General features: G+C 38.8%; 1 protein-coding gene across 1 annotated transcript; it reads right to left on the bottom strand.

The window, feature by feature from the left end:
* Positions 1 to 1,866: 1,866 nt before the first annotated feature.
* On the bottom strand, positions 1,867 to 5,469 carry LOC105443176 (synaptonemal complex central element protein 2-like). Its single transcript, XM_030996530.1, has 4 exons — positions 5,414 to 5,469; positions 4,399 to 4,526; positions 3,595 to 3,820; positions 1,867 to 2,501 (listed from the first exon to the last, which is right to left on the bottom strand). Exons 2-4 carry the CDS (start codon positions 4,521 to 4,523, stop codon positions 2,310 to 2,312), a joined length of 543 nt encoding a protein of 180 aa, XP_030852390.1. The 5' UTR covers positions 4,524 to 4,526; positions 5,414 to 5,469; the 3' UTR covers positions 1,867 to 2,309.
* Between the last annotated feature and the right edge of the window lie 5,611 nt (positions 5,470 to 11,080).

The following is an 11,080-nucleotide window of genomic DNA, read 5'->3' as shown; positions in this document are numbered from 1 at the left end:
CATGTGTTTACAATAGTGCAATTCATAAGTTGTTGTGTGAATATATAATTACCTAACAGAAATAAACTCCTTAAAAGGGGCCAATCACCAAAAGGAAATACAATGACTGGTATATTCATAGAAGACATAAAAATCACCCAAAATACCATGAGATATTCAATTGGTTAAGGCCAGATTCAAGGGCACAAATTATGTATCAGAAATTAACCCAAGCGTCAATTTCCTCGCTGATGCATGCATGAATGGTCTATGCACAAGTCGCGTTTTGTCTATTCGCAAGTCGCGTTTCGTCTATTCGCAAGTCACGTTTTGTCTGTTCGCAAGTCACGTTTTGTCTGTTCACAATCATGTTTGGTCCATTCACAATCACGTTTGGTCTTTCTTTAGAGTGAATTGAAACTCGTGATATCGCTTAACGGATATTTATATTTGAATCTGACCCATTGAATAAAATATACCAGCTTATGAATTTATACATACAGTCAAAACCTTTGTGGTACTTGGTCCCCTTTAATGCTAATAATCTTTGTCGCCAAGACAATACCTATTCACACCTGGGAATAAATCGATTCATCTATCCTCCTAAGTTTGAAAAAAAAGTTTTCAAATCATGCTCATCTTCATGATTTAGTTCCACAGGCCTTCTTTTACTTTCCATGTAATTAAAGTAGAGAATATGAATAAAATACAGCATTCATGAGCAAATGAATCCACTTGATCATACACCTTTTAATAAACCAACATTTGTAACGATATTTCCAACAGAGGCACTTATTGAATATCAAAGGCATGAAAGTAAAATAGACTCATTATCATGCCCTCTGCTGTAGAATTAGTTTGCTCAGAGCAGATATTTATAGAGATATCATATTTTGTAAATGATACTAAAGATTTCCAACTACAATTTCAGGGTTTTAGACCATTTCAGGTGAGCACACACTTTATACACAACTTTCCACAAGTCGATTTGAAACTAGCGGGATAAGAGTCCAGTCTGAGGACTAGAATTCCCAAAATAGATGATAAATGGATGATTTCACCATGTCTCTTTTAAACATATAAGGCCATATGAAATTTGATATGAACTGAATAAGAAAATAAAAATGTGTAATGTTCTTTTTTTTCACCTGATCCACTTCCCATTCTATTATTTCCTTTACACAATAGGACTGTCTTTCATATTTGGAAGGGATGTTTGCTATTTTTGCAAAAAGAGTCTTTGCTATTTGGAAGGCAAGTTTAGTAAATTTCTCAGTTGGGCTTAACAGTTTGCATTCTCTAACTACCACAAATTATCAAATGTCTGTGATTCTTAACATGCACATTTGCACCTGAAAGAGAAAAACCAAAGAATACTTTGCGGTGTAAATTATGTATACTTGTGCATTTAAAAAGCCCTTCATTCAGACTTGCATATTGTTGCCAAATGTGTCTTTTGCATTTACTTTTAAAATACATGCACGTATTAAACATGGCAGAAGATTTAAGAACAAGGCAATTCTTGCCTGGCATTCCCTTGCCTATGAAAGTACAACCATGGAACTGGTCACACCACCAAATCATATTCAATACCGGTATTCTGTACCTAGAACATTGGGTGTTGTATACTGCATTCCATGCATTGTGCTCCTATTATATATCTGTTAACCACTTGTTGATTTGTACAATGCCAAAGATGTTGATGGTGGTGATGGTGATGATATTGATGATGGTGCTGGTAGAAGTGGTGTCGATGGTGGTGGTGGTGGTAATGATGATGATGGTGGTGGTGGTGATCGTGATGATGATGATGGTTATGATGATGATGGTGCTGGCGGTAGAGGTGATGGTGGTGGTGATGACAATGATGATGATGGTGATGATGGTGATGATGATAATGATGATCTTGATAAGGACTAATGAAGATGATTATGCAGGAAATATTTATATGTACAATTTGTTTACCTCTACTGAATCTTTGATAATGTTGGTAGTGGCAATATGAAGGTCAACATAATGAATACAATAAATCTGAAAATACGAAATTGATGACTACAATAACTTACCAATATTTATGGAAGTGGGTACTGAATTTTTCAGGAGATTTGCATTTGAAATTAAATAAATTATTAGAAAAGATGACTGATTTCAGAGCCAACTAAATTTGTCAATATGCACAATATAAAAAGTCACAATGATACAGATCTCAAATGAAAACGACAACTGGCAATTATAGATATATGTACAAATGGGACATGGATTTGTAACAAGTGACAAATTAAAAATACCAATTATTTCTAATGTGACTAAAATAAAAAAAAATTATGAATTTAACGTTTTGTTTTTTGAATATCGATGTACAGCACCCCAAGAGCTTCTTTAAAATGTGCCAGTTCCCGTTCAATGGCTGCTACTCTGTCTAAGGTTGCAAAGAATTCCTGGAGTTTGGGCTGCATGTTCTTCCCACTTGTTTCATAGACTCTGTACATTCGCTCCTCGAGAGCACCGCAAGTCAACGCCACCTGTAAGAATAGACAGATGCACACAAATATATTGAAATCTCTTTAATGTTAACTAGAAAGTTTAGTACTGGTATACAGCATAATGTGAAATATCAGACAGTAGGCCTACCTGTTCAAGAAATCCTCATTAAGAATAACATTTTACATCTTACATCTTGTAAAATGAAGGAGTCAATAGAATAATTATATAAAACATTTGCAGTCAAAGACAGTGAACCGTAAGTAAAATGATATTCTATTCAGGCAAAATAAATGGTTTCTTCATCTCAATTATGCCATATTCTAGATTCCAAGAACACATAAAAATACAACACATATTGATCAGTGCAAGATGTAAAACTACACTGAAAGCAAATACTCTCATGTCATCTATTGAAAGCCAGAAGGGCCGTAGCTTCTGAGTTGAGTGAGTTAACATGTTGCCTCTAGGCAGATTATTATCTTTAATCATGATCAAACAGAGTTTCAGATTGCATAGTGATCATGAAGACGCAATTAAGCCCGGTAAAATCAAACTATTGATGAAATGACATTACTACAGTTGATGGATTTTGACAGTGAAACACTCATAAGATACAAAACATTCTGCTCTTTCCAACTCATTACATGAATTCAAGAAAATAAAAATGAAAAATCTTCTAAATGAAAGATAATTCTTGCCAGAGGGAAACTGCAATCCTACGGAAAGCTGACTATTAAAGATAAAAACCGGTTGTGGTAAAATTGCGGTTCAAGGGTTTTGGGTACAAAATATCCCTTCAATATTGTTTAAATATTGCCTTCAGTGGTTTAGATGGCAATACTTCAACCTAAGTTTGCAAAAAAGCAGAAATGTATGCCCTTATGTTCAATGTTGAAGCACATTCACGATATTTGCCCAGGCCTGATCAATATGACAATTTACGAAATATATCAATTAGTAGGCGGTATCCCGGCAAAATTTGTATCATTGCGTATTAGTCAAAACATATTCTTTCACATGATTGGTAATGAGAGCTTCCATTTCATTTCTTGAGAGGGGGGCGTTTCCAAAACTGGTCTATACCTTTAAACCAACTACATGGTTGAGCCACTAATTCAACCAACAAATTACCTTATCCTGGAGAACTTTCCTAAAGTCATCGAGTACATTGGTATCTCTCTTCCTCTTCTCGTTGATCTTCTCAATCAACTGCTGAGCTTGGTCATTCAATGCTTCCCTTGAAAGCAAGGGTCTTTGTCTGGTAATCTTGTCATCACTCCTAACTGGACCTACGTTGCTCATTCCAGCTGCATGGTGAAATGCGTCTCCAGATGAATGTTGTAAATTCTGCTGTGTACTGAAAAAGAAAGTAGTCAACGATTCAGTCAAACGTCTCTCTAGTCTTGGGGTCAACTAATGGAAACGGTCAATAAAGTAGTCCAAATACAAAGTGAAAACATAAGAGTTTATTTCTGAGAAAAAGCAGGTTTCCATGTTAATAACTTTTCAGTAGGGGTTTGGAATAGGATATCTGGATCTGTGTGCATGAGCCCCTTGCTAAAATCTATAATTTGTGGAGTCCGGAATTATATATTGAGTGCCTATGTGTCCCGGTTTAGTGTAAAGCCCTGAAATAAATGTCCAAATATATCAGTTGAAATTGTTAAAGATTCCTTTGCCAACGTCGACCATGCATGATTGTAAAAGTTTCCAAACTTGTGCGTATGGAACAATTCTTGCAGCAGCGAGTAATCTGTACTGTTTGAATTAATGAGCTGCATTTTGATCATGAATGTTTATGGCCCTGTGATTAAAATATATGTGATTCAAGATCAGTTACATTTGTTATGACAATCACAAGAATAGAATTAAGATATTGCATTCATAGAATTAAGATTGATACATTAATTGTTACAGAATAGACCCCTCTATTACCTGTCCATTTCCAACTCTGCTGAACACAAATGTGGCTCTTCATTGCTGTATTCATTACCGCCAGTATTTGTTTTACCTGACTGAAAATTGGAGCTTTCACCACGTACTCCTTCCGAGTCGTCCATTCTCTGCATATAAAAAATACAAAAATATGCCTTAGCTTTCTAGGTCAGTTGTGATAAAGTCCTATAGCCAATAAGACTAAGGAGAGTTTATACGAAAGTCATTTTTTGAATCATCATAAGCCAAAAGAGGTCAATTGACAGGAAACTAGAATAGATCTAGAATCTAGTGCACGCTCACAACAAAGCCTCCCAAGTTGCACATATTTTTCATACAAAGAATAGAGCAAGACCCTACATCCTGCATGCGCAGTAAACTATGGCTGCAAAATTTTCAACACAGAGCCGAGTTCAATTTTGACAAAGAAAATCCCAAAAAGCGCCCTTAGTCGAAAAGTTTGGCCGGAATTTGGTGACTAGATTCAGCTTCCGACTCTGCAGAGCAGACGCTATGGTTGGCTTTGTCTCTAATTTATTAGAGGAGCTGACCGACCTTACCCAAATAAGACTAACGTTAGAAGTAAGAGGCAACGAACGAAAGAGACACACCATCTTTAGACGTTTAGTGCTTCTAATACCATTCTGAGACTACTAATACTAGTGTACTCTAGATCTGGGGCTAGCTCTAGCCTACCTAGAAATGTCGACTGTACTAGTAGGTCTAGGCCTAGACCTAACTTGTTACATAGTTACGCATCATAAAGTCCGAAGCACTCAACCTGCTAGGCCTACGGCTTATGGCTTTTATGCGCGTAAAGCGGCCCGAAAGCGGTCTACCGTAGATATGAAACAACCGGGCCCCAATCGAAGAGGTATTTTATTAAGCGGTCGCCTTCTCTGGCATTTGACAGCAGATATTTTACTTCCAAACAAAATTTTCCTTTAGTAAATGAATTAAATCTTAAAAACAGATATGAAAGGAATATACTTCATCTACCTTATCTAAAACTCACAATTTTCTTTCAAGTTGTCACTTGATTTTACGACGTCACGTCATGCAGCTTTTACATTCTTGGCCTCGAGCTCGTCCAGCCCATAGCCTCTCTTCCAGACATGATGTTTTAAATAGATCTTTTATTTTCATGTTTACTGCTAGTATTGAGGGCAAGTCCACTCCAAAAATAACTGATTTTCAATAGAAGCAGAAAAATCAGACAAACCAATTTTTTTTAAAAAACGAGCAAACTCGGATAACTAATAAGAAATTTATGAATTTTGAATGAACTTCTTTATATTGATAATTTATTTCCAATTCCCCCCCCCCCCAAAAAAAAATGTTATTTCCTCACACTAGCATCCTAGTTATAGGCCTATTGATAGTTATATGCTTTTGTGTGGATGCACTAATTTTTAGTAATTTTTTTCAGTTAAATTATGAAAAATGTAAATTTTAATAAACTATTTAGTCCATATAAAAACCAATGATTATGAATAGGCCTACACAATATCAGAAAAAAAGTATCGATTCTTCAAAGTTCATAATAGATTTTGTTAAAATATCATGCACGCAATATGATAAATATCATATTACCTGGGCCGCAAAGGCATGGGAAAATCAATTTTAGGGGGTTAAAAGGGAAAATAATGGGATAAAAATAGTTAAAGCAATTGATAAATAGTGAGGCAATGACGTCTCAAACTGATAACCAAATTGCCAATTTTTGTAGTGATTTTCTAATTCTATAGTTTTTCATACTTAAAAAAAAATTCGTGCCGGTGTGACCGCGCCGTTTGTCCTACCAGTTTCGTTTGTCCGTCAGACATAACGCGGTTTTCTGCTCGTTTGCTATCCGCACATTCTGTCCCCCCATTGTTTTACGTGTAGGCCTATATTTGATAAAAGGAAGCAACTCGGCAAATCAACGTATTTAGACTCATTGTAAATCATGTGGTTGACATTTTTTCTAGAAATTACATAATAATAACTCTACAATTTTTGAAAGCAAATGGGCCAGTCCTTTTGAAAGTAGAAGTGAATATTTTCTTTAAAACCTTTATTCTATGAAGGCATACTCGTGATATCGGCCCCACAACTGTTGTAATCGATTATACTTTTGTACGTGGCTTCGTACTTCAACCAACTCACTACTAGTATATTCTTGTGATACAGGCCCCGCCCCAAGTATATGGAGGCATTTCGAGGTTTAATGAAGGAGTTAAATGGGAAATAAAAGTGATTAAAAATGGGGTTGAAAGTGAGTGGGGATGCTAGAGTATTTAAGATAAGGTAGAGCATAGCACAAATTGGCGGATGCTCAGGGGGTGGGGCATTTAATTACGGTCAAATTAGCATATTTTAATACCTTATTCATGACACTGGCAGGTCACTAATTGGCGTATATGGTCCAAGGGGCCGAGCCCCCAGAAGCGCAGGGGTTTTAAGCATTAAAATAAAGGTCAGATTAGCATCCAGGGGCCAGCCTTGTAGGTCCCAAGGTGGGACAGACATGGCTCAGACATCGGATCCCGCATATCATTGACCCACAAAAATATATTTTGGGGATCTCGGATATCATTGAAACCCCCAAATATTTTGGCGGGACTCTGATATCATTGAGCACCCCCCCCCCCCCCATATTTTGGTGGGGCTCAGATATCTTTGAGCCCCCCCCCCCCCATATGATGGTGGGGCTCAGATATCATTAGCCCCCAATTGTTTTTGGTTGGGCTCGGATAACATCACGGAGCCACCCGATATTTTTGTGGAGCTCGGATAACATCACGGAGCCCCCCCCCCCCCGATATTTTTGAGGGGCTCGGATATCATTGAGCTCCCCCCCCCCCCCCTCCCCCAATATTTCGGCCGGGCTCGGTTATCATGAGCCCTCCCCCCCTTCCCAATATTTTGTTCGTGCTGATGAGTTGAGGGAAGTGTATGCCGGAGATATTGACTTCGTAGCATTAACTCGACAGCTAACAAGCCTCTAAGACGTGTGTGACGATGAGAGGAAACCTATCAAATACATTAAAACAATCTGTGAGATTTTCAACAACAGTCCAATCTATAAGAGATCATTCTCAGAGGTGCACATCCTTCTTCTCATTTACTTTACCATCCCAATTACAACGGCAACTTGCGAGAGAACATTCTCTGTCTTGAAAGGGTTCAAAACTTATCTGATAAGTACAATGACCCAAAGAAAGCTCAAATAATGCTTAATATTACTCATATATAAATCTCGTACAGATAAACTGGACTTGAAAAATATTGCCCAAAACTTTGTTTCCAGGAACACAAGAAGACAAAACTTCTTTGGCACATTTGTCTGAGGCTGCATGTGCACCTCAAAAGAAGAAAAGTCTGTTATGTTAACACCTAGTACTTTGTCTTACTTAATAAAAATAAACTGAATATCTTACAATTCAACGATTTCTTCAAGTAGGCCTACTTTTATTAATTTCTTCAACTGCTTAAAATTAAAGCTACAAATGCTTTGTTACTGTAAATCTGTAGTGTGAACAGGCTACTTAGTCATTCACATTTATAGATTGGTGCACATCATTATGCTTGACCATCCTCTCCTATCTGTTTGTTTTCATTCCTCTGTTTAATAGTCATCCTTTATTTGCTACCTATGATATTTGAATATTCAATATTTCCTTTTATTATATAAATGAACATGTAAAAAATATGCAAGATAAACCCTGGAGGTTTAAAGTTGTAAAACCCAGGGCAGTTCAACACACGCATTCATGAAATAAGGGAGTCTTCATCGAAGTGTCTCTGTAAGTTTAGAACCACGCCCTGTGCCTACCCGCTCAGGCCACTCTACATTCAGGGGCGTCGCTAAAGGGGTGGGGGTGGGGTTGAAGTCGGTGGGATATTTTATGTCGGTCGGCCAGCAATGTTTTCCCCCTCGAACTGTGACTTTTTATCGGACAAAGAAACATTTTTGAAAATTCAGACAATGATTTAGATTCGGTACAATGAATCGTCTTCTTTTTCTAATAATTTAATGAAACGTCGAAGCTCCCGCGCTTCGCCCGAGAGGGGGGGGGGGGGAACTGAATTCAGACAATCAAGGTTAGGAGTAGACAACGGTATACAATATCGTCTTCTTTCTATAATAATTTAATGAAACGTCTAAGCTTCCGTGCTTCGCGTGGGATGGGGAAACTGAATTCAGACAAGGATTAAGAGTCGAGAACGGTACAACAAATCGTCTTCTTTTCATAATAATTTAATGAAACGTCTAAGCTACCGCGCTTCGCGCGGGAAGCCTTTCACCATTCCCTCCCCCACCTAGGGAGCGCTTTGCGCGCTCTTTAAGTGAATCGCTTGCTCAATACCGCCCCTCCCTAAAATAAGATCCTAGCTACGCGCCTGCATTAAAATATAGAGTTATGGTGCTTACTAAGTTGACGAAATAATTTGTATATTTATGTCGTCGACGAAAATGACTATTTGCGCATAACAATTTAGCCTTCGGCCCCGGGTTTATAGGGTTAAATTTGTAGATATTGGGACATTTAATTTTGTCGCTAATTGGTAGCTTGTTTTGTCAGTAATCGTTGGCCTCTATACCCCCCCCCCCCCCCACTGAAAAAAGGTCTAGCGACGCCCCTGATGACACATCAGGCCTATACTTGCGTTTTGTGAGAGGCCAGCTATTTATAGTTAAGTAAGTTTTGAAGAAAAACAAAACGAGTACTCGCTCTCCAATCGTATTGTTTATTGGGGAATTTCGAATGTCAGCAAATATGTTTTTTTTTCCCTTTTAACACAATGATTGTTTTGCGACTCAATTCAGGCCTGATTAAATATAATTTTGTTCGTAAGGCAACAAACAAGTAATTTAGTCATATACCTGATTAACATCTAAAGATTTCCTACACTAATGCCTGGCCGTGCGTAACCCATATTTGAACACTAAGTTGCACCTGAAATTGCAACATGTGCATTATAAGCTCCAAACGCTTTCTTTCATACAAATACACCAAAAAAGTCCCAAAAGCTTGAATGCATACTATTTCACATGATTTAATTTAACAATATGAATAATAAAAGTCATGTACATGCAAATGAAAGATCATTTTTGCGCTTCTTGCTCCCAGCAAGATAGTTTCCTTCTACATTTAATTTTGTTGCTGTTATGAGTTTATATTCATATTTTTGTTATCAAACAGGAATAATAAATGAATATATAAATACATTTGTACAATGATAGTTGTACAATGATGATATAGAAGAACCAATGCAAATCGCAACAGTTTGAATACTGATGAGGCTGCCCTGGGTAAACAAGACATATTATTATTATTATTATTATTATCTTCCCTAATTCCTTTCCCCTTCTTCCTCTTTGTTTTTTTTTTGTCCCTTTCTCTCCTCTTTCCCTTTCACTTCCCTTTCTTCTCTCTCTCTCTCTCTCTCTCTCTCTCTCTCTTTGCTGAGGTGGGGGGGGGGAGGGGTACAAATCAGGACAAATTGCAACTGATCTCCCCTCCCTTTCTTCTTCCTCTTTTCCCCCCTTTCCCTTCCCTTATTCTCGCTCTCTCTCTCTCTCTCATTTAAGTTCGCTGAGGGAGGCAGGGGCCTTTCGCCCCTCCCCCCCCGATCCACACGATGTTGGAGGGATTAATCGCAACTGATCGCTGCTTCTTTTCATCCTTTTCTTTTCTTCTTCGTCTTTTGTGTTCCATTTTAGCTCTCCTCTTTCCCGTTCCCTTCTTTCTTTCTTTTTTTTTTTGCGGGGAGGGGGTGGGGGTGGTCGTGGAGGGAGGGGGGGGGGGGTAGAGGCAAAGGCCTTTCTCCGCGATCCACATCTTGTTTGCAGGAAGATCGCAACTGATATCCATTCTTTTCTTTTCTTCTTTTGTTTCTTTCCCTTTCCTTCCTTCTCTCTTGTTTGGCGGAGGGGGGGGGGGGGCAACAGCATGGGCGGCAAGGCCCTTTCGGCCCCCGATCTCCTTCTTTTCCCCTTTTTCTTTTCTTCTTCCTTTCCTCTTCTCTCTATTTTTCCCTTTCCCTTCTTTTCCTTCCTTCTCTTTCTCTCTCTATTTTTGTTTGCTGAGGGACCAGGGGAGGGCAGGCGAATGCCTTTCGCCCCCGATCCACACCGCGATGGCGGGAAAAAATCATTATTGATCTCCCGTACCTTTCTTTTATTTCCCTTTCCCTTCTCTTCCTTTCTCTCTCTTTTAAGTTTGCTGTAGAAGGGGGGGGGGGGAGACAAGGGCCATTTGCCCCCCACCCCCCGATCCCCAACTTGTTGGCGGGAAAACTGCAACTGATATCCCCCTTCTTTTCTTTCCTTTCCTTTATCTCCTCTTTTCCCTTTTTTCTTTCCCTTCTCTTCCTTCTCTCTTTCTTTTTGCTGGGGGGGGGGGGCAACAGCCTGGGAGGCAAAGCCCTTTCGGCCCCCCGATCTCCTTCTTCTTTTCCCTTTGTAACTTCTTTCCCTTTCCCTTCCATTATTCCTTCCTTCCTTCTTTCTCTCTCTCTCTCTCTTTTGCTAAGAGGGGGGGGGGGGTGGCGAAGGCCTTTCGCCCCCGATCTCCTTCTTTTCCCCTTTTATTTTCTTCTTCCTTTCCCTTACTCTCCGCTTTACCTTCTCTCTCTCTCTCTCTCTCTTCATTTTTTTGTTGGCGGTTGGGGGTCAATTTAAGGCCCTCTCGCC

Source organism: Strongylocentrotus purpuratus, unplaced genomic scaffold (assembly GCF_000002235.5).
Source record: "Strongylocentrotus purpuratus isolate Spur 01 unplaced genomic scaffold, Spur_5.0 spur5_scaffold_3, whole genome shotgun sequence".
NCBI lineage: Eukaryota > Metazoa > Echinodermata > Echinoidea > Camarodonta > Strongylocentrotidae > Strongylocentrotus > Strongylocentrotus purpuratus.
The sequence above is the reverse complement of the archived record's forward strand: the minus strand, read 5'-3'. Positions and strand labels throughout refer to the sequence as shown.

Excerpts from the sequence above, each read along its gene's own strand:
- LOC105443176 (XM_030996530.1), bottom strand. The coding sequence starts at position 4,523 with ATGGACGACTCGGAAGGAGTACGTGGTGAAAGCTCCAATTTTCAGTCA. Across the intron at positions 3,821-4,398 it reads GCAGAGTTGGAAATGGACAG|TACACAGCAGAATTTACAAC; the intron begins GTAATAGAGGGG and ends TTTCTTTTTCAG. Across the intron at positions 2,502-3,594 it reads GGAAAGTTCTCCAGGATAAG|GTGGCGTTGACTTGCGGTGC; the intron begins GTAATTTGTTGG and ends CTATTCTTACAG.